Source organism: Ornithorhynchus anatinus, chromosome 1, assembly GCF_004115215.2.
Source record: "Ornithorhynchus anatinus isolate Pmale09 chromosome 1, mOrnAna1.pri.v4, whole genome shotgun sequence".
NCBI classification, from domain to species: Eukaryota; Metazoa; Chordata; class Mammalia; order Monotremata; family Ornithorhynchidae; genus Ornithorhynchus; species Ornithorhynchus anatinus.
Window position 1 is genome coordinate 165,091,240 of NC_041728.1, and position 22,229 is coordinate 165,113,468.

The 22,229-nt window shown below is 49.0% G+C and overlaps 1 protein-coding gene across 1 annotated transcript in view; it reads left to right on the top strand.

Moving 5' to 3' along the window:
- The window catches only part of SRPRB (SRP receptor subunit beta), a 37,175-nt gene extending 35,085 nt beyond the window's left edge, over window positions 1–2,090 (top strand). The window contains exon 7 of the mRNA XM_029062951.1: window positions 1,874–2,090. Coding sequence (XP_028918784.1) covers window positions 1,874–2,090 — 217 coding nt within the window. The remainder of the gene's footprint in view (window positions 1–1,873) is intronic.
- The last annotated feature ends 20,139 nt before the right edge of the window (window positions 2,091–22,229 follow it).

Sequence of the window (22,229 nt, forward strand, 5' to 3'; positions counted from 1 at the left end):
CAGGGTGACGGCTAGGCGTCCTACAAACATCCAGTGGATTGAATAGAAAGATCTCATCTTTGGAAAGTTCCTTTCTGAGAGAGCAGGAAAAGTGCTGTTGGGATGCCTGGTACTCTCATTCAGGCAGTCGTATTTACTGAGCACTTACTGTGTGCAGAGCAAGAAGCAGCGTGGCTCAGTGGAAAGAGCACGGGCTTTGGAGTCAGAGGTCATGGGTTCAAATCCCAGCTCGGCCACTTGTCAGCTGTGTGACTTTGGGCAAGTCACTTCACTTCTCGGTGCCTCAGTTCCCTCATCTGTAAAATGGGGATTAAGACTGTGAGCCCCACGTGGGACAACCTGATTCCCCTGTGTCTACCCCAGCGCTTAGAACAGTGCTCGGCACATAGTAAGTGCTTAACAAATACCAACATTATTATCATCATTAAGTGTAGTAAACACTGTATCATAATACAGGGTCATGATACTGTAATAATGTGTAATAATAATACACATAAGTGCAATAAGTACAGTAAGCACTGTATCAGAGAAGCAGCGTGGCTCAGTGGAAAGAATCCGGACTTGGGAGTCAGAGGTCATGGGTTCGACTCCCGGCTCTGCCGCTTGTCAGCTGTGTGACTGTGGGCGTCACTTCACTTCTCTGGGCCTCAGTTACCGCATCTGTATAATGGGGATTAACTGTGAGCTTCAGGTGGGACACCCTGATGACCCTGTGTCTACCCCAGTGCTTAGAACAGTGCTCTGCACATAGTAAGCGCTTAACAAATACCAACATTATTATTAAATGTTTGGGAGAGCCCCAGTACTACACTGTACTAAGCGATTGGGAAAGGACAGTCCAACAATAAACAGACAACTTCCCTGCCCACGATCTGAGGCCCTGGTCCATGAGTGCCCTAAAAGGGAACCCACTTGTTCTGCTTGGACGACAACTCTGATCTTTAAATCCGTTTCTTCGGTTGAGGCCGTAGGGCCAAGGTGGTGAAAGAAGCGTAACCCGTAGGAGATTCCCCAGAGCAACTTAAGGCAGAATCAAGAAGCCGGTAAAACTCAACAAAAGTGAACAGAATGGGGCATCTTATCCCAATGTCGATTAGAGGGCATGTGCCTTGACCCGATTTGAAAAGCAGCAGCCTGGCCTAGTGGATAGAGCCTGGACCTGGGAGTCAGAAGGACCTGGGTTCTAATCCCAGCTCTGTCACTTGTCTCATTTGTGACCTTGGGCAAGCCACTTCACCTCTCTGTGCCTCGGTTACCTCATTTGTAAAATAGATGGCAGCCCTATGTGGGATAGGGAATGTGTCCAACCCGATTATCCTGTATCAATTCCAGCACCTAATTCAGTCTCCTTTACTAAGTGCTTACATGCCATTAAAAAATTGTCTTGTATCTACCCCAGCGCTTAGTATAGTGCCGGCACTATATAATAATGGTACATGTGAAGCGTTTACTGTCTGCCAAGCACTGTTCTAAACGCTGGGGTAGATACAAGTTAATCAGGTTGGACACAGCCCCTGTCCCGCATGGGGCTCATCCTCTTAATCCCCTTTTTGCAGATAAGGCAACCGAAGCCCAGAGAAGTGAAGTGGCATGCCCAGCGTCACACAGCAGACATGTAGTGGAGCCAGGATTAGTACCCAGGTCCTTCTGACACCCAGGCCCATGATCCTTCCAAATACCTCATTATTATTATTTCTTCTTATTGTTATAGCAGGCCCTTCCCCATGAATCCCCTCTGTACTGTTGAAAAACAGCTGTTTCCTCCCATCCCCCCAGATCACTACCACTAAATCCAGTGCCCCGCACCCAGTAAGCGCTCAATAAATACGACCGAACGAAAACAAGTAGTCGCCGCCTTCGTTTTGTCTTGCAGGAACACCTTACGGGTGACCCGCTCCGCCGCCCCCAGCACGATGGACAGCTCAGGCACCGTCGTCGCCCCTCAGCTGGGGAAGAAGGGCAAAGAATTCGACTTCTCCCAGCTGCCGATGAAGGTGGACTTCCTGGAGTGCAGTGCCAGGGGCGGCACCGGGGAGGACGGCAGTGCCGACATCAAGGATCTGGAGAAGTGGCTGGCTAGGATCGCTTGAAAAGGAACGGCGAAGGCAGTCACAGGCGAAGCCCCGGAACCGCTGTTTGGGAGATGTTGGAAAGGAGAGGCCGGGCCGGGGATGTAGAAACCCACGAGGTTTAAGAAAACATTTGGCCGCTTTGGACATCACGGGGGGAACGGACCGGAACTACCGCGGGGGATTCTTTCAGACGTCTTAAGGTTGATTTGGAAGTGTTGCCTTTGATGGCTCCCTCTCCCACCGCCCTCGTCACCTCCTCCCACCCGGCAGCAGCGTTTTCCTTTATGTCTTGCTCCTTCTGATCAAGACCGAGTGTCAGCCGGGAGAATTCAGCCACTCTGTCAGGTTGAATTTTCACGCCCCCGTGATTTAGTTCTTGCCAGCTTCCCTTCAGTGAAAAAAAAAACCCCAAAATCCAGCCCCGACATCCAATTGTTTTCCGGTTCCTCTGATTTCTTTCCTCCCTTTGCCCTTTGGTTTTTTGTCCGTCGTACTCTCTGCTCGTAGTCTGCCCTATCCTAATTCTGAGCTGTCTTAATTCCTGCTGACGGGATGACAGAAAAAAGCTTTCCTGGGGTTGGGATCGTCTTTCCCTCCCCCTCTCCCTCAATGAGATCTTAGCTTCCAAAGCTAAGGAATGAGCGTCGTCCACTCGGAGGACATGTTTTTGCCATTACTTTTTACTTTGCTTTTGTAAATCTGCTGTTTAGAAACTCTGCGATCCTAAAAAATCTGTATTTCTGTAGTGGAATACTTGGCTTTTGTTGCCCCCCTCTTGGAACATGTGGCTCTTTTGAAGCAATAACAGATTGTTCGTAAATAAACGACCAGCTTGCTTTAAAGCAGTCTCCTCTCCTGGTGCAGTATGTGAGGAGTGGTGAGAGGACTGATTGATGATGCTGGTATTTGGTAAGCGCTTACTATGTGCCGAGCACTGTTCTAAGCGCTGGGGTAGATCCAGGGTAATCAGGTTGTCCCACGTGAGGCTCACAGTCTTGATCCCCATTTTACAGATGAGGGAACTGAGGCACCGAGAAATAAAGTGACTTGCCCAAAGTCACACAGCTGACAGGTGGAGGAGGGGGGATTAGAACCCATGACCTCTGATTCCTAAGCCCGTGCTCTTTCCACTGAGCCAGACCGATTGTGACTCCCCACTGAAAAGAAGCAAACCAAATCTAAAATTGAGAAGCAGCATATGGATAGAGCACGGGCCTGGGGGTCAGAAGGTCATGGGTTCTAATCCTGGCTCCGACACTTACCTGCTGTGTGACCTTGGGCGAGTCAGCTTCTCTGAGCCTCCCTCATCTGTAAAATGGGGATCGAGACTGTGAGCCCCACGTGGGACAGGGACTGTGTCCAACCCGATTGGCTTGTATCTACCCCAGCGCTTAATACAGTGCCTGGCACATAGTAAGCGCTTAACAAACACCTTCATTATTAAATTGCGAACCCAACCCCGGTCCCTGTTCTCTGAATCTCTTTTCTGGAATGGAGGTTCAAGTTCACCTCCGCTCTTGCCCGCTGAAGGTGCAATGTAGAGAGAGGGGAGTGAGAAAATAGAACTAAAACCTGGGAGAGGTTGTATGCCTCTATCGTGTCCCACTTTGTATAATTTACCCAGATGAAGAGTTCACTTGTATGTCCGGGTGAGGGCAGGCAGAGTGGCCCAAAAGGAAAAGCCCGGGACTGGGAATCGCAAGACCCAGGTTCGGGTTCCAGCTCGGCTCTCTGGCCTGCTCTGTGACTTCGAACAAGTCATTTAACCTTTCTGTTTCTTCATTTGTAAAATGGGGAAAAGGTGAATCCGGAGCCCCGCGTGGGGGACGGGGACTGGGTCCCGTGTCATAACCTTGTGTCTGCTCCAGCACGTAGCCCAGAGTAAGAGCTTAATAAATGCCATTATTATTACTGTTACTAAATAGCTGTTGGTAAAAGATTAAAAAAGTTCCTTTTTAAATGATAAATTTTTGGATAGGATGATTTGTGTCTTAAAGTAATTCCCTTTTTTGTTGCGGGCTGTGCCGGCGTACGTCTTTTATTCCACCAATGAGGAGGAAAGGGGAGAGAAGGTGCAAACCAGGGTTTTAGTCATATAAAAGCAAAGCAGCGAGGCCTAGTGGAAAAAACATGGGCCTGGGCGTCAGAGGACTTGGGTTCTAATCCCGTCTCTGCCACTTGTCTGCTGTGTGATCTTGGGCAGGTCACTTCACTTTTCTGGACCTCAGTTACCTCATCTGCAAAATGGGGATTAAGACTGGTGAGCCCTATGTGGGACAGGGAATGTGTCCAACCCGATTATCCCGTATCAATTCCAGCGCCTGATTGTCTCCTTTACTAAGTGCTTACATTCCATTAAAAAAGACAACGTTTTGCGAGGAATAGAAAGAAAACGCAAGAGCGCATACGGCTGTAGGCTTTATCATTTGTTCTCAGACCTTGTCGGCCTTAGATTCCTCAGCGCTTTGCAAGCATCCGGTAGCAACGATGAGTCTCGGTGTTTTGTGGAGGAGGAGACAAATTAACGGTCCAGGACACAGTGAGGTGCTAGACTCCTACGCTGTGCTTGGTTGTGCATCGAAGATGCTGTGAGAGGAATAACTCAGGCATTTATTCATTCAGTAGTATTTATTGAGCGCTTACTATGTGCAGAGCACTGTACTAAGCGCTTGGAATGTACAAATCGGTAACAGAGACAGTCCCTGCCCATTGACGGGCTTACAGTCTAAGACAAGAACAATGGCAATAAGTAGAATCAAGGGGATGAACATCTCATTAAAACAATAGCAGATAAATAGAATCAAGGCGATGTACATCTCATTAACAAAATAAATAGGGTAATGAAAATATATACAGTCGAGCGGACGAGTGCTGAGGGGAGGGGACGGGAGAGGGGGAGGAGCAGAGGGAAAGGGGGGAAAAGAGGGCTTAGCTGCGGGGAGGTGAAGGGAGGGGTAGAGGGATCAGAGGGAAAAGGGGAGCTCAGTCCCCTATTCCTCACAGCCCATTTGATAATCAATCAATGGTATTTATCAAGTGCGGAGCAGCGAGAGTACAATACAACAGAGGGAAAAGCAGGGTTGTTTCTTGTGTTTTTGTGAGATTGGGAGCATCTGGGGAGCCCTGTTCTCTCGTGAAACCCCCCGGGCAGTACGGCGAGCCACTTTTCCAGGCGAAGGGCCTCCACTGGTCTGGAAAGGAACGGTACCTGGTAGTCGGTCGATTTTATTTATTGATCTCTTGTGTGCGGAGCACAGTACTGAAGGCATTGGGGAGTACAATATAACAGTATACCAGGTATTCCCTACCCACAGAGATCTTACAGTCTAGAGGGGGAGACAGACGTTAATATATGAGAAGCAGTGTGGTTTAGCGGAAAGAGCCCAGGCTTGGGAGTCAGAGGTCATGGGTTCTAACGCCGGCTCCGCCACTTGTCAGCTGTGTGACTTTGGGCAAGTCACTTCACTTCTCTGTGTCTGTTACCTCGTCTGTAAAATGGGGATTAAGATTGTGAGTCTCCTGTGGGACAACCTGATTACCTTATATCTACCCCAGCGCTTAGAACAGTGCTTGGCACATAGTAAGCTCTTAACAAATACCATCTTTATTATTATTATTATTATTAATAGATAAATGACAGATGTGTACCTAAGTACTGTGAGGCTCCGAGGACACTACAAGAGGCACGTTCATTCAATCATATTTATTGAGCACTTACTGTCTGCAGAGCACTGTACTAAGCGCTTGGAAGTACGATACGGCAATAGAGACATTCCCTGTTCGCAAGGAGCTTACAGTCTAGAGGGGGAGACAGGCATTAATATAAACAGATGCGTACAGAAGTACGGGGGTGGGGGTGGGAGGGAGAGTACGATGTAACAATAAGACACATTCCCTGCCCACAACGATCTTATAATTTAGAGGGGTAGACTTTGATAGAAATAAATGACAGATATGGATATAAGCGCCGTGGGGCCGGGAGGAGGGATGAGCAAAGAGAGTAGGTCAGGGCGACTTGGAACATGCACGCTGCTAGCCCCGGGGGAAGGGGCCCGGCAGTGGCCGGCTGCCATTCGTTGTGTAGCTCTGGGTGTTAATGGGCAGAAAATAAGACCATGTGGTGACCTTTCGAAAAGCGTCTGTTGTTCTCCCGTCTCGGTGGGAGCCCGGGCTGGGCGTGCTGTCTGGTACAAGAGTAGAGCGTTCCCAGCTGAGAGCGAGCACTCCATGGGCCTAGAAACGGAGCTGGTTTGAGGCCCAGCGATTCTGCCGCGATTACCTTTCAAGCTCCCCTTCTGAGGTCGGCAGCCGATAATAATAATTGTGCTATTTGTCAAGCCCTTATTGTGTGTCCGGCACTGTACTAAGCGCTGGGGTGGACACAGGCAAATCAGGTTGGACCCAGTCCTTGTCCCACGTCGGTTCACAGTCTCGATCCTCATCTTCCGGATGAGGTAACTGAGGCACAGAGAAGTGAAATGACGGATGAGGTAACTGAGGCACAGAGAAGTGAAATGACTTGCCCAAGGTCACCCAGCAGACAAGTGGAGGAGCTGGGATTAGAACCCCGTGACCTTCTGACTCCCAGGTCAGTGCTGTATCCGCTCACAGTGCCGTCGGCGGCTGGTGGGCTTTTCTCCTCTGCCAAGAGCCTGGCAACGGGGGCGTTTCCCCCAGTATCGTAACTTGTAGCTGGTCTTGCCACTCAGTAAATGCCTCTTGTTCATGGGGGTGCGGGGGTCCCCCTGTCCAACTTCACGCTGCCCTGAAGTCTATGAAAAGCCTTCCCTGGAGTGGGTTCTGGGGTAGCACTTGGATGTAGGATGAGAAGCAGCGTGGTTCCGTGGAAAGAGCCCGGGTTTGGGAGTCAGAGGTCATGGCTTCGAATCCAGCGCCACCACTTAGCTGAGTGACTGTGGGCAAGTCACTTCACTTCTCTGTCCCTCAGTTCCCTCATCTGTAAAATGGGGATTAAGACTGTCAGCCCCATGTGGGACAACCTGATTACCCTGTACCTCCCCCAGCGCTTAGAACAGTGCTCTGCACATAGTAAGCGCTTTACAAATACCAATATTATCATTATTATTATTATGTAGGGATATTAGGAGCAGCGGGGTCTACTGGATAGAGCCCTGGCCCGGGAGCCAGAAGGTCCTGGGTTCTAAACCCGGCTCCGCCATTTGTCTGCTCTGTGACCTTGAGCAAGTCACTTCACTTCTCAGTTACCTCACCTGTAAAATGGGATGGAGACTGTGAGCCCCATGTGGGACAGGGGCTGTGTGGGTCCAAGCTGATTAGCTTGTATCTACCCCAGCGTTTAGAACAGCAGCAGCAGTGAGAAGCAGCGTGGCTCAGTGGAAAGAGCGCGGGCTTGGGAATCAGAGGTCACAGGTTCTAATTCCGGCTCCGCCGCTAGTCAGCTGTGTGACCTTGGGCAAGTCACTTAACTTCTCTGTGCCTCAGTTCCCTCATCTGTAAAATGGGGGTTAAAACTGTGAGCCCCACGTGGGACAACCTGATCACCTTGTATCCCCCAGCGCTTAGAACAGTGCTTTGCACATAGTAAGCGCTTAACAGATACCACAATTATTATTATTATCATTATTAACAGTGCTTGATACATAGTAAGCACTTAACAAATGCCATTATTATGATGTAAGAGTGGGCTTATACCATATTAATAACAATAATAACGATGGTGGTCTTTGTATGGGCCGAGAACTTGACTGAAAACTCCTCAAGAACCTCCGGTGGTTGCCCATCTGCTTCTGCATCGGACCAACTCCTTACTAATGGCTTTAAAGCACTCGCCCCCTCCTACCTCAGCTTCCTCATTTCCAACACAACCCAGCCCGCACACTTCGCTCTTCTAATGCCAACCTCCTCACTGTACCTTGATCTCATTTATCTTGCTGTCGACCTCTCGCCCACGTCCTGTGTCTGCCCTGAAACTCCCTCTCTCTTCACAGTTGACAGTTGATCACTCTCCCCGTCTTTAAAATCTCGTTAAAATCACCTCCCTTCCAACCGGCCACCCTCAACTGAGCCCTCATTTCCTCTTCTGCTACTCCCTTTTGTTTCTTCTTTGCGTTTGGATTTGCGCCCTTTATTTACTCCACCCTCAGCCCCTCAGCAGTCACGTGCATAATCCATAATTTATATTAATGTCTGTGTCCCCCTCTAGACTGTAAGCTCACTGACAGCAGGGAATGTATCTACCAACTCTGATATATTGTACTCTCCCAAGTGCTTAGTACAGGGCTCTGAACACAGTAAGTGCTCAATAAATACAAAGCGGTGTGGCTCAGTGGAAAGAGCCCGGGCTTGGGAGTCAGAGGACATGGGTTTGAATCCCGGCTCTGCCACTTGGCAGCTGTGTGACTGTGGGCGAGTGACTTCACTTCTCTGTGCCTCAGTTACCTCATCTGTAAAATGAGGATGAAGACTGTGAGCCTCACGGGGGACAACCTGATTACCCTGTATACCCCAGCGCTTAGAACAGTGCTCTGCATATAGTAAGCGCTTAACAAATACCAACATTATTATTATTGATAGCGCTGGATGGATTTACAATCAGGTCGGACGTAGCACCTGACCCATATAGGACTCTCGATCTAAGGGAGAGGGCGACTGGGTATTGAGTCCCCATTTTACAGATGAGGAAACTTTGGAAACTACCTGCAAGTAGCGGGGCTTAGTAGAAACAGCATGGGCTTGGAAGTCAGAGGACGTGGGTGTTCTAATCCTGCCTCCGCCACTTGTTTGCTGTGTGACCTTGGGCAAGCTACTTTACTTCTCTGTTACCTCATCAGTAAAGTGGGGATTATGACTGAGCCCCACGTGGGACAACCTGATTACCTTATATCTATCCCAGTGCTTAGAATGGTGCTTGGCGCATAGTAAGTGCTTATCAAGTACCATTATTATTAATATTAGGCCCAGATAAATGTTGTGACTTGCCTGAGGTCACACAGCAGGCAAGTGGCGGAGACTGGAGAAGAATCTAGGCTTCTTGATTTCCAGTCCGGTGTTCTTTCCACTAAAGCCACTCTGCATTTCAACTAATAATAATGTTGGTATTTGTTAAGCGCTTACTATGTGCAGAGCGCTGTTCTAAGCGCTGGGGTAGACACAGGGTAATCACGTCCCACGTGAGGCTCACAGTTAATCCCCATTTTACAGATGAGGGAACTGAGGCACCGAGAAGTTAAGTGACTTGCCCACAGTCATAGAGCTGACAAGTGGCGAGGAGAGATTCGAACCCATGACCTCTGACACCCAAGCCCGAGCTCTTTCCACTACGCCACGCTGCTTCTCTCTACTCTAACTCTCTAACTCTTCTCTAACTCTACCATCTCTTTCATTTTTTAAGAATCACATATTCATCTGTGACCTCTCCCCTTGTGTTTTAACAGTGACATTTGTTTTTAAAAGAAGTTGGTGTGACAATAGAAGAGGACCCTAATTCACAGCTACGTTTGTTTTCTTGCGAGAGATGGTTACGCTCTTGCCAAGTGTAAAATAAATAAATGGAGCAGAGGTCCACGGTGGCTTTTTGGAGCGAAAGGTGTGGATAGATATTGAGAAGCAGCATAGCCTAGTGAAAAAAGCATGGGCCCGGAGTCAGAGGAGCTGGGTTCTAATCCCAACGCTACCACTGGTCAGCTGTGTGACCCTGGGCAAGACACTTGACTTCTCTGTGCCTACTACCTCATCTGTAAAATAGGTATTATTCATTCAATCGTATTTAGTGAATGCTTACTGTGTGCAGAGCGTTTTACTAAGCACTTGAGAAAGTACAATAGAGACAATCCCTGCCCACAAGGGGCTCACAGTCTAGAGGGGAAGAGACAGGCATCAATACAATAAACAGGTATCAACAAAGATAAATAAAATTACAGATATATGCATAAGTGCCATGGGGAGGGGAGAGGGAGAAAGAGCAAAGGGAGTGAGGGTGGCGTAGAAGGGAGTGGGAGATGAGGAAAAATGGGGCTTAGTCAGGGAAGGCCTCTTGGAGGAGGTGGGCCTTCAGTAGGGCTTTCTAGGAGGGGAAGAATGATTGTCTGGAGGATTCGAGGAAGGACTTGGGCCAGGAAACGGCAGTGAGACTAGAGCGAGGAAAGCACTGTACTAAACGCTTGGGAGAGTACAATGTAACAGACACATTCCTGCCCACAACGAGCTCACAGTCTAGAGAGGGAGACAGACATTAATAAATAAATTACAGATATATAGAGATGTGCTGTGGGGATGGGAGGGTGAACGAAGGAGCAAGTGAGAGGGGTGCAAAAGGGAGTAGAAGAGGGTTTAATCAAGGAAGGCTTCTTGGAGGAGATGTGCCGTCAATAAGGTTTTTCAAGTGGGGGAGAGCAATTATCTGATATGAGGAGGGAGGGCGTTCCGGGCCGGAGGTAGGATGTGGGCGAGAAGTCGTGGCGAGACAGATGAGATCGAGGTACAGCGAGCATTAGGAATAAGACTGAGTCCTATGTGGGGCAGGGACTGCCTCCAACCTGATTATCTTGTCTCTACCATAGCATTGTGCCTTGCACACGGTAAGCGCTTAACAAATACTATAAACAAAAGTATATATCCCAAACCAAGGGGATGGAAATGAGGACTTCCGGCCAACTACTACTGTCAACATCTTTTGATGTCACAGCTGGGAGTCAGAATCTGGAGCCGGAGGGACCAGTCGGTGTATTTGCGACTTAACGCTACCCGGGAAAGGAAGCTGGGCCCCATCGGAAGCCTACCCTGGCCTCCAACCATTTCGGATCATGTCCGACTCTACCTACAAGAGCTTTTGGTCGTTGGGGGAATTTTTTTGGAAGAGGATTTGTGGGAAAACCCAGGCCCCCAGAGTTTGATTTCGTGACCGTTGAGCCGAAGATACTGACGCCTCTGTTCTCCGTGGATCAGTGGGGAACACAAAATAAGGTGTTCCCAGTGCAAGGGCTCATTTCAGCATGGCTCAGTGGAAAGAGCTCGGGTTTAGGAATCAGAGGTCATGGGTTCGAATCCTGGCTCTGCCACTTGTCAGCTGTGTGACTGTGGGCAAGTCACTGCACTTCTCTGGGCCTCAGTTCCCTCATCTGTAAAATGGGGATTAACTGTGAGCCTCACATGGGACAACCTGATAACCCTGTATCTACTCCAGCGCTTAGAACAGTGCTCTGCACATAGTAAGCACTTAATTTTTTAGAGAAGCAGCATGGCTCAGTGACAAGAGCCCGGCCTTGGGAGTCAGAGGTCATGGGTTTGTATCCTGGCTCTGCCCCTTGTCAGCTGTGTGACCGTGGGCAAGTCACTTAACTTCTCGGTGCCTCAGTTCCTTCATCTGTAAAATGGGGATGAAGAATGTGAGCCCCACGAGGGACAACCTGATTCCCTTATATCTACCCCAGCGCTTAGAACAGTGCTCGGCACCTAGTAAGCGCTTAACAAATACCAACATTATTATTATTATTTCTTCATTTTGGACCTCTTCCTCCTGGCACCTGGAGTCAGTGAGTCTTCCACCCGTAGGTTCATTCTCTGTTTACTGTTATATCGTCCTCTCCCAAGCGCTTAGTACAGTGCTTTGCATGCAGTAAGCACTCAGTAAATACCATTAAATGAGTGAACTCCATCAAACTTGGCAATACGCCTTCTGCCATCAGTACTGTACACTCCCAAGTGCTTAGTACAGTGCTCTGCACATGGTAAGTGCTGGATAATTACCACTGATTGATCGGGCCATCCTCCAAGGCCTCCACGTGGATATCTGGGCTTAGAGGTGTCCAGATGTTCCTGAGAAGATAGAGCACAGGCCTGGGAGTCAGAAGGTCATGGGTTCTAATCCCCGCTCCGCCACTTGTCTGCTGTGGGTCCTATGGCAGGGTGCTTCACTTCTGTGCCTCAGTTACCTCATCTGTAAAGTGGGGATTGAGACTGTGAGCCCCATGTGGAACAGGGATTGTGTCCAACCTGATTTGCTTGTATCCACCCCAGCACTTAGTACAGTGCCTTGCACATAGTAAATGCTTAATAGATACCGTTATTATTATTATTATTTTTAGAAGGTGGGGACACCAGGCAGAAGGCCAACATGCCCAGACCTTGGGCCTCCTCTATCTTCTGGACTGGAGGCACAGGGGGATCCTTGTTCCCTTCACTGGAGATGAGTGCAAACCCAGGACTCCCTGAAATCAAGCAATCATTTATTGAGCACTTACTATGTGCAGAGCACTGTATTAAGCACTTGGGAGAGAGCAGTACAACAGAATTAGCAGGCATGTTCCTTGTCCATAATGAGCATACAGACTGGAGGGGGAGAAAGACGTTAGTGTGAATAAATAAGTAATTTATAATATATAACAAAGATGCAAATGTAAGTGCTGTGGGGTTTGGCGATTATCAAATGTTCAAAGGTCACAGATCCAAGTGCATAGGGAGAAGGGAGAGCCAGCCGGGGAAAAGAGGGCTTAATCAGGGGAGGCCTCTTGGAGGAGATGTGACCTGAATAAGACTTTGAATAATAATAATAATGTTGGTATTTGTTAAGCGCTTACTATGTGCAGAGCACTGTTCTAAGCACTGGGGGAGATACAGGGGAATCAGGTTGTCCCACATGAGGCTCACAGTTAATCCCCATTTGACAGATGAGGTAACTGAGGCACAGAGAAGTGAAGTGACTTGCCCACAGTCACACAGCTGCCAAGTGGCAGAGCTGGGATTCGAACTCATGGCCTCTGATTCCCAAGCCCAGGCTCTTTCCACTAAGCCACGCTGGTTCTCTGAAGGTGGAGGGAGTGGAAGCTTCAGGATGAGAAGCAGCATGGCCTAGTAGATACAGCCTGGGCCTGGACATCAGAAGGACCTGGGTTCTGATCCTGGCTCCACCACTTGTCTGTTTTGTTACCTTGGGCAAGTCACGTGCCTTCTCAGTTACCTCATCTGTCAAATGGGGACAATGACTGAGAGCCCCATTTGGGACATGGACTGTGTCCAACTCAATTAGCTCAAATCTACCCCAGCGCTTAGTACGGTGTCTGGCACATAGTAAGTGCTTAACACATACCATTAAAATAGGAAAGAATAGGAAACGTAGTGAGAAGCAGTGTCACTTAGTGAGAAGAGCCCGGGCTTGGGAGTCAGAGGTCATGGGTTCTATTCCCGGCTCCGCCACTTGTCAGCTGTGTGACTTCTTGTGCCTCAGTTACCTCATCTGTAAAATGGGGATTAAGATTGTGAGCCTCGTGTGGGACAACCTGATTATCTTGTATCTACTCCAGTGCTTAGAAGAGTGCTTGGCACACAGCACTTAAGAAGTGCCATTATTAAAGCCACAGATGCGTGGGTGATATAGTTCTGAGGGAAATTGAGGGGAGATGGCAGAGATTAGTGTTTAACAGCCATTAGAGGTGGAATGAGACCTACTTCCTGTTACCCCCAATGGTTTTTTTCTGTTTGGTTTAGGAATGGTCTCAGGTAGCTTGATCAGCCCAATCAGTCAATCATATTTATCGAGAGCTTACTATGTGCAGAACACTGCTGAGCACTTGGAAAGTACAATATAACAGTTGATGGATTTGTTCCCTGTCCACAAGGAACTCAGTCGAGTCGGAAGACAGACATTAAAATAAATTATGGATCTGGACTTAACTGGTGTGGGGCTGAGGAAGGGATGAATAAAGGGTGTAAATCCAAGGGTGACACAGAAGGGAGAGGGAGTAGGGGAAATGAGGTCTTAATCAGGGAAGTGTCACAAGTCACCCTCACCTGGCTTGTAATAATAATAATCATGGCATTTGTTAAGCACTTAAATGTGCAAAACACTGTTCTAAGAGCTGGAGAAGTTACAAGGTGATCAGGTCCCACGTGGGGCTCACAGTCTTAATCCCCATTTTACAGATGAGGGAACTGAGGCCCAGAGAAGGGAAGTGACTTGCCCAAAGTCACATAGCTGAGAAGCAGCTGAGTGGGGATTGTTGTAATAATAATAATAATAATGTTGGTATTTGTTAAGCGCTTACTATGTGCCGAGCACTGTTCTAAGCGCTGGGGTAGACATAGGGGAATCAGGTTGTCCCACGTGGGGCTCACAGTCTTAATCCCCATTTTACAGATGAGGGAACTGAGGCACAGAGAAGTTAAGTGACTTGCCCACAGTCACACAGCTGACAAGTGGCAGAGCTGGGATTCGAACTCATGAGCCCTGACTCCAAAGCCCGTGCTCTTTCCACTGAGCCACGCTGCTTCTCCAACCAGGACCTTCCTCAGTGACACATAGAAGAGTTCAAACCAATCCGCTGATCACCACGGTTAACGGGTAAAGTTTATTACTTAGTTTTACCAAGCAGAGGAGTGAAACATACATACATTCACTCACTCCACCAAGGGTCCAGTACCAGTCTGTGATCAGAGGAGCCCATTCTACAGATGCTTCTTCTTGCTGCTGCCTTCTGCTGCTTTCAACGTACTTCTCCACATACTTCTCCGTGCCTCTGGATGCCCTTTTATTTGCCTTAGGCACGGCAGCTGTGGCTCTAGGCAGCAGTCACTGCTCGGTCCAGACCCGTTACTGGGTAGAATAGGGAGAGAAAGTCCCACCTCCCTCCAAGCTCCCCCCTAACAGGCCAGCAATCACCTGTCCCAGGTAGAGCCCATCAGTGCCTTCGCAGAGTCTCTTCCTTGATGTTGTTCGCGGGACCACAGACAGTCACTGGTAAGGCAGCTTGTTGTGGGTTCCCCATAGGAAGGCCTCTTGGAGGAGAGATGAGTTTGATTAGGAGAAACAGCGTGACTTAATGGAAAGGGCCCGGGCTGGGGAGTCAGAGGTGGTGGGTTCTAATCCCTGCTCCGGCACTTGTCAGCTGGGTGACTTTGGTCAAGCCGCTTAACTCTTCTGTGCCTATCTCATCTGTAAAATGGGGATTAAGACTGAGAGCCCCAGCTGGGACAACCTGATAACTTTGCATCTACCCCAGCACGAGGAACAGGGTGTGGCACATAGTAAGTGCTTAACAAATACCGTCATTATTATTATTATAAGGCTTTGTAGGTGGGGAGAGTGATAGTCTGTTGGATACGAAGCGGGAGGGCGTTCCAGGCCAGAGGCAGGATGTGGGCGAGAGGTCGGCGGCGAGACGGACGAGATCAAGGGAAGGGGAATAGGTTGGCGTTAGAGGAGGTAAGTGTGCAGGCTGGTTGGTAGGAGGGTAGGGAAGTGACGTAGGAGGGGGCAAGGTGACTGAATGCTTTAAAGCTAATTGTAAGAAGTCTCTATTTGATGCAGAGGTGGATGGGTAACCACTGAAGCTTTGGGAGACACCGGAATAGTTTAGGATCCCTGGGCCCTAACATAAGCCAGTCAGTCAGCCAGTTGTATTTCTTGAGCACTTACTGTGTGCAGAGCTCTGTACTAAGCACTTTGAAGAGTACAATATAACAATGAACTGTCACATCGCCTACCCACAACAAGCTTACAGTTTCACCTATGACCTGCCTTCTGCTGCCTAAGTCCAAATGCCCCCGAGAGAGGCTTAAAAGGTTTCTGTTTGATGTGAAGGTGTATCCCATGCACATAAGTACAAGATACTCAAGAAAACCTAGCCATGGGAGAAAAACTAGGGAGAAAGACCACTGAGGAAAAATGGAGAGGGAAAGGAAATATAAGAGAGCATGAGAAGTGCGTAGTTCTAGACTGTAAACTTGTTTACAATTGATTATATAAACCAAAGACCAGGAATTTCAGCTAGTTAAATTATGTGCTTCTTAGGAGCTGGGACTGGATCTGGTCTTTGTTGTGTACCCCGATTTCCTGAAACAGTGGTCTACATCCTGTAAGTACTTAATAATAATAATGTTGGTATTTGTTAAGCGCTTACTATGTGCAGAGCACTGTTCTAAGTGCTGGGGGAGATACAGGGTAATCAGGTTGTCCCACGTGAGGCTCACAGTCTTAATCCCCATTTTACAGATGAGGTAACTGAGGCACAGAGAAGTGAAGTGACTTGCCCACAGTCACACAGCTGACAAGTGGCAGAGCCGCGAGTAGAACCCATGACCTCTGACTCCGAAGCCCAGGCTCTTTCCACTGAGCCATACTTATTGATGCTGACTGTGATACTAGAAATTCAGAAAACGGAAGACTTTTTCCTGAAACTTGGAAATGCTAGCTGGTTTTGAATTCGTCCAGATCTTCCAGCTTTTCTTTCACCTGGGTTATGCCAATAATCTTTTCTGACAAGAGTTTCTTTCTAATTGCTCCAATTTTTTCCGTTTACTCCTCCTGTTAGTTATGTTAGTTAGAAGCAGCATGGCATAGCAGATAGAGCACGGGTCTGGGAGTCAGAAGGTCATGGGTTCTAATCCTGACTCCGCCACTTGTCTGCTGTGTGACCTTGGGCAAGTCACTTCACTTCTCTGTGCCTCAGTTCCCTCTTCTGTAAAATGGGGATTAAGACTGTGAGCCCCACGTGGGACAACCTGATTGTCTTCTATCTCGCTCAGCGCTTAGAATAGTGTTTGGCACGTAGTAAGCGCTTAACAAATGCCATCATCATCACGTCTCACCCCTTGAAAAGTCATTGTCGATATCTTGGCTTTCCGAATATTTAAAGTTATCTCTCCGTCTCTCCCCCTGCATCCCCCCTTCTGTTTCCTTTCACCGGGAAGCCATCGAAGAAAGCCGGCAGGTAAGGCCTCTTGGAGGAGATGGGCCTTGTTGCCTAGTGGATGGAGAATGGGCCTGGGAGTCAGAGACCTGGGTTCTAATCCCAGTTCAACCACTTGTTGGATGCATGACCTTAGGCAAGGCACTTAGCTTCTCTGTGCCTCTCATTCAACTTGGGCTGGATACAGTCCCTGTCACAAGTGAGGCTCAATCCCCATTTTACAGATGCGGTAACTGAGGCTCAGAGAACTAAAGGGACTTGCCCAAGGTCACACACCAGACAAGTGGCAGAGCTGGGATTGGAACCCAGGATCTCGCGACGCCCGGGCCTTCGCTCTATCCGCTACGCCATGCTGTGTCTCTTACTGTGGATAGAGCACTGTCCTAAGCGCTTGGGAGAGTACAATATAACAATCAACACACACATTCCCTGTCCACAGTGACAGTCTGGAGGGGGAGAAGGATATTAATATAAATAAATTACAGATATGTTCACTGGTGCTGTGGGGTGGGGAAGAGGACGAAATGTATAAAGGGAGCAAGTCAGGAAACTCAAAGGGAGTGGGAGAAGAGGAAAGGAGGGCTTAGGTAAGGTTTCTTGGAGGAGATGGGCCTTCAAAAAGGCTTCGAAGGAGGGAGAGAGTAATTGTCTGTTGGATCTGAGGACGGAGGGCATTCCAGGCCAGAAGCAGGATGGGGGCACCAAGTCAAAGGCAAGATAGACAAGATCCTGGTACAGTGAAAAGGTTAGCATTAGAGGAGCGAAATGTGTGGACTGGATTGTAGTAGGAGAGTAGCAAGGTGAGGTAGGAGGGGGCAAGGTGACTGAGAACTGTAAAGCCCGTGGTGAGGAATTTCTGTTTGATGTGGAGGTACATGGACAACCACTGGAGGTTCTCGAGGAGCGGGGTGATATGTCCCGAATGCTCTGGTAGGAAAACGATCTGGGAAGCTGAGAGAAGTGTGGACTGGAGTGGGGAGAGAGAGGAGGCAGGGAGGTCAGCAAGGAGGCTGATACAGTAATCAAAGCGGAATAATAATGTTGGTATTTGTTAAGCGCTTACTATGTGCAGAGCACTGTTCTAAGTGCTGGGGTAGATGCAGGGTCATCAGGTTGTCCCACGTGAGGCTCGCAGTCTTCATCCCCATTTTGCAGATGAGGTAACTGAAGCACAGAGAAGTTAAGTGACTTGCCCACAGTCACCCAGCTGACAAGTGGCAGAGCTGAGATTCGAACCCATGACCTCTGACTCCCAAGCCCGGGCTCGTTCCACTGAGCCACGCTGCTTCTCTAATAGGATAAGTGATTCGATTAACATGGTAGCGATTTGGATGGAGAAGAAAGGGTGGATTTTAGTGATGTTGTGAAAGTTGCACTGACAGGATTTAGTGTTGGACTGAATATGTGGGATTGAATCGCAGATTAATTATATGGATTGAATATGTGACTTGAATAGCCCAAGTGAGACAGGGGCTGTTTCCAGCCCTGTTAGCTTGTACCTATCAAAGCAGTCACTGCAGTCCCTGGCACCTAATAAGCCTTCAGCAACCATTAAAAAATTCCTTTCTCTCATGCTGAATTCAGGACATCTCTCTCTCTTCCCTTCTCTCCCTCTCTTCCTCCTCCTCCCCTTCCTCTTTTTTTAATGGCATTCGTTAAGCACTTACTGTATGCCAGACCCTGCACTAATCGCTGGCGTAGACACAAGTCAATCAGGTTGGACACAGACCCTGTCCCTCAGGGGGCTCATAGTCTTCATCCCCATTTCACAAATGAGATAACTAAGGGCCAGAGAAGTAAGAATAATGCTGGTATTTGCTAAGCGCTTACTATGTGTCAAGCCCTGTTCTAAGCGCTGGGGTAGATACAAGGTAATTAGGTTATCTCTCATGGGGCTCACAGTCTTAATCCCCATTTTACAGCTGAGGTAACTGAGGCACAGAGAAGCAGCATGGCTCAGTGGAAAGAGCCCGGGGTTGGGAGTCAGAGGTCATGGGTTTGAATCCCGGCTCTGCCACTTGTCAGCTGTGTGACTGTGGGCGCGTCACTTAACTTCTCTGTGCCTCAGTTACCTCATCTGTTACCTCTGCACAGAGTAAGCACTTTACAAATACCAACATTATTATTATTATTATTAAGTGACTTGCCCAAAGTCACACAGCTGACAAGTGGAGGAGCCGGGATTAGAACCCACGACTTCTGATTCCCAAGCCCAGGCTCTTTCCGCTAAGCCACGCTGCTTCTCGAAGTGAAGTGAGCTGACCGAGGTCACATGGCAGACAAGTGGTAAAGTCAGAATTATAACCTTGATCCTTCTGACTCTCGAGGCCTCTGCTAATTCTGCTGTGTTGCGTTCTCCCAAGTGTTTAGTACAGTGCTCTGCACATAGTAACACCACTGAATGATTGATTGTGCTCAATTCATTAGACCGTATTACTTTCCTTTTCCTTCCTTCTTTTCTCTCCCTCTACATCTCCCTCCCCTAACCTCCACCATCATTTATTATCAGTACGGAACTTCTCTTTATTTTTGGAATCCACAGAGTTCTGAGTTGCTTTTTGTGAAAGAACCTTAGGTTTTCTTTCCCTGTTCCTCTTTTTGCAGAGGCATAAGATGGCTTTGAAGTTCAGCGTGGAGTTTTCTCTAACAGTGGTCTCTTCGTTCGCAGATTCCAATCCTTTTTCTTTTTGTTCTCACATCATTAGCATTCCACCTGCAGTTCTCACCGTCTCACCAATGAATTTCACTTTACTTCGCAAGTTTGTGGTGTTTGATTATCTCTGGTTTTTCTTAGGGGATAGAGAAGCAGCACGTGTGGCTTAGCGGCAAGAGCACGGGCTTGGGAGTCAGAGGTCGTGGGTTCTAATCCCTACTCCTCCGCTTTTCAGCTGTGTGATTTGGGGCAGGTCACTTAATAATAATGTTGGTATTTGTTAAGCGCTTACTATGTGCAGAGCATTGTTCTAAGCGCTGGGGTAGATACAGGGGAATCAGGTTGTCTGTGTGGCTCACAGTTAATCCCCATTTTACAGATGAGGTAACTGATGCACAGAGAAGTTAAGTTCATTCATTCATTCAATAGTATTTATTGAGCGCTTTCTATGTGCAGAGCACTGTACTAAGCGCTTGGAATGAACGAGTCGGCAACAGATAGAGACGGTCCCTGCCGTTTGACGGCGGAGGAGAGGAGCGTGCGGGGTGGGTGGTAGAAAGAGAGAAGGGAGGAGAGGTAGGAGGGGGCGAGGTGACGTAGAGCCTCGAAGCCTAGAGTGAGGAGTTTTTGTTTGGAGCGGAGGTCGATAGGCAACCACGGGAGGTGTTTAAGAAGGGGAGTGACAGGCCCAGAACGTTTCTGCGGGAAGATGAGCCAGGCGGCGGAGTGAAGAATAGCCTGGAGTGGGGCAAGAGAGGAGGAAGGGAGATCAAAGAGAAGGCTGACACAGTAGTCTAGCCGGGATATTCATTCATTCATTCAATTCATTCAATAGTATTTATTGAGCGCTTACTATGTGCAGAGCACTATACTAAGCGCTTGGGATGAACAAGTCAGCAACAGATAGAGACAGTCCCTGCCGTTTGACGGGCTTACGGTCTAATCGGGGGAGACGGACAGATGAGAACGATGGCAATAAACAGAGTCGAGGGGAAGAACATCTCGTAAAAACCGATGGCAACTAAATAGAATCGAGGCGATGTACAATTCATTAACAAAATAAATAGGGTGACGAAAATATATACAGTTGAGCGGACGGGTACGGTGCTGCGGGGATGGGAAGGGAGAGGTGGAGGAGCAGAGGGAAAAGGGGAAAATGAGGCTTTAGCTGCGGAGAGGTAAAGGGGGGATGGCAGAGGGAGTAGAGGGAGAAGAGGAGCTCAGTCTGGGAAGGCCTCTTGGAGGAGGTGAGTTTTAAGTAGGGTTTTGAAGAGGGAAAGAGAATCAGTTTGGCGGAGGTGAGGAGGGAGGGCGTTCCGGGACCGTGGGAGGACGTGGCCCGGGGGTCGACGGCGGGATGGGCGAGACCGAGGGACGGTGAAGAGGTGGGCGGCGGAGGAGCGGAGCGTGCGGGGTGGGTGGTAGAAAGAGAGAAGGGAGGAGAAGTAGGAAGGGGCGAGGTGATGGAGAGCCTCGAAGCCTAGAGTGAGGAGTTTTTGTTTGGAGCGGAGGTCGATAGGCAACCACTGGAGTTGTTTAAGAAGGGGAGTGACATGCCCAGAGCGTTTCTGCGGGAAGATGAGCCGGGCGGCGGAGTGAAGAATAGACCGGAGCGGGGCGAGAGAGGAGGAAGGGAGGTCAGAGAGAAGGCCGACACAGTAGTCTAGCCGGGACATAATGAGAGCCTGTAGCAGTAAGGTAGCCGTTTGGGTGGAGAGGAGAGGGCGGATCTTGGCGATATTGTAGAGGTGAAACCGGCGGGTCTTGGTAACGGACGGATAGGATGCGTGGGGTGAACGAGAGAGACGAGTCAAGGATGACACCGAGATCGCGGGCCCGAGAGACGGGAAGGATGGTCGTGCCATCCACGGTGATAAAGAAGTCTGGGAGAGGACCGGGTTTGGGAGGGAAGATGAGGAGCTCAGTCTTGCTCATGTCGAGTTTTAGGTGGCGGGCCGACATCCAGGTGGCGACGTCCCGGAGGCGGGAGGAGATGCGAGCCCGAAGGGAGGGGGAGAGGACGTGGCGGAGATGTAGATCTGCATGTCATCTGCGTAGAGATGGTAGTCGAAGCCGTGAGAGCGAATGAGTTCACCGAGGGAGTGAGTGTAAATGGAGAACAGAAGAGGGCCAAGAACTGACCCTTGAGGAACTCCAACAGTTAAAGGATGGGAGGGGGAGGAGGCTCCAGCGAAGGAGACCGAGAAGGACCGGCCAGAGAGGTGAGAGGGGAACCGGGAGAGGACGGAGTCCGTGAAGCCAAGGTGAGATGAGGTATGGAGGAGGAGGGGATGGTCGACGGTGTCCAAGGCAGCAGAGAGGTCAAGGAGGATCAGAATGGAGTAGGAGCCATTGGATATAACGAGAGCCCGTAGCAGTAAGGTAGCCGTTTGGGTGGAGAGGAAAGGGCGGATCTTGGCGATTGCCCACAGTCACACAGCTGACAAGTGACAGAGCTGGGAGTCGAACCCATGACCTCTGACTCCGAAGCGCAGGCTCTTTCCACTGAGCTACGCTGCTTCAGCTTCTCTGGGCCTCGGTTCCCTCATCTGTAAAATGGAGATGAATACTGCGAGCCCCATGTGGGACAACCTGCTTACCTTGTATCTACCCCAGCGCTTAGATCAGTGCTTGGCACATAGCGCTTAACAAATACCAGAATTAGTATTATTATTAATCAGTGAAAAAGGAACCTCGTTGTGTTGTGTCCCCGGACACTTGCATCCGTGGACATCATTTATCACTCTAATCTTCTTGGAAATATTTCCCCCCCTGAATCTTAAAGAGACAGTGTGGTGCATAGCATTCCTGTCTCCCTCTCTGCATCGGTGAGGTCGTGAA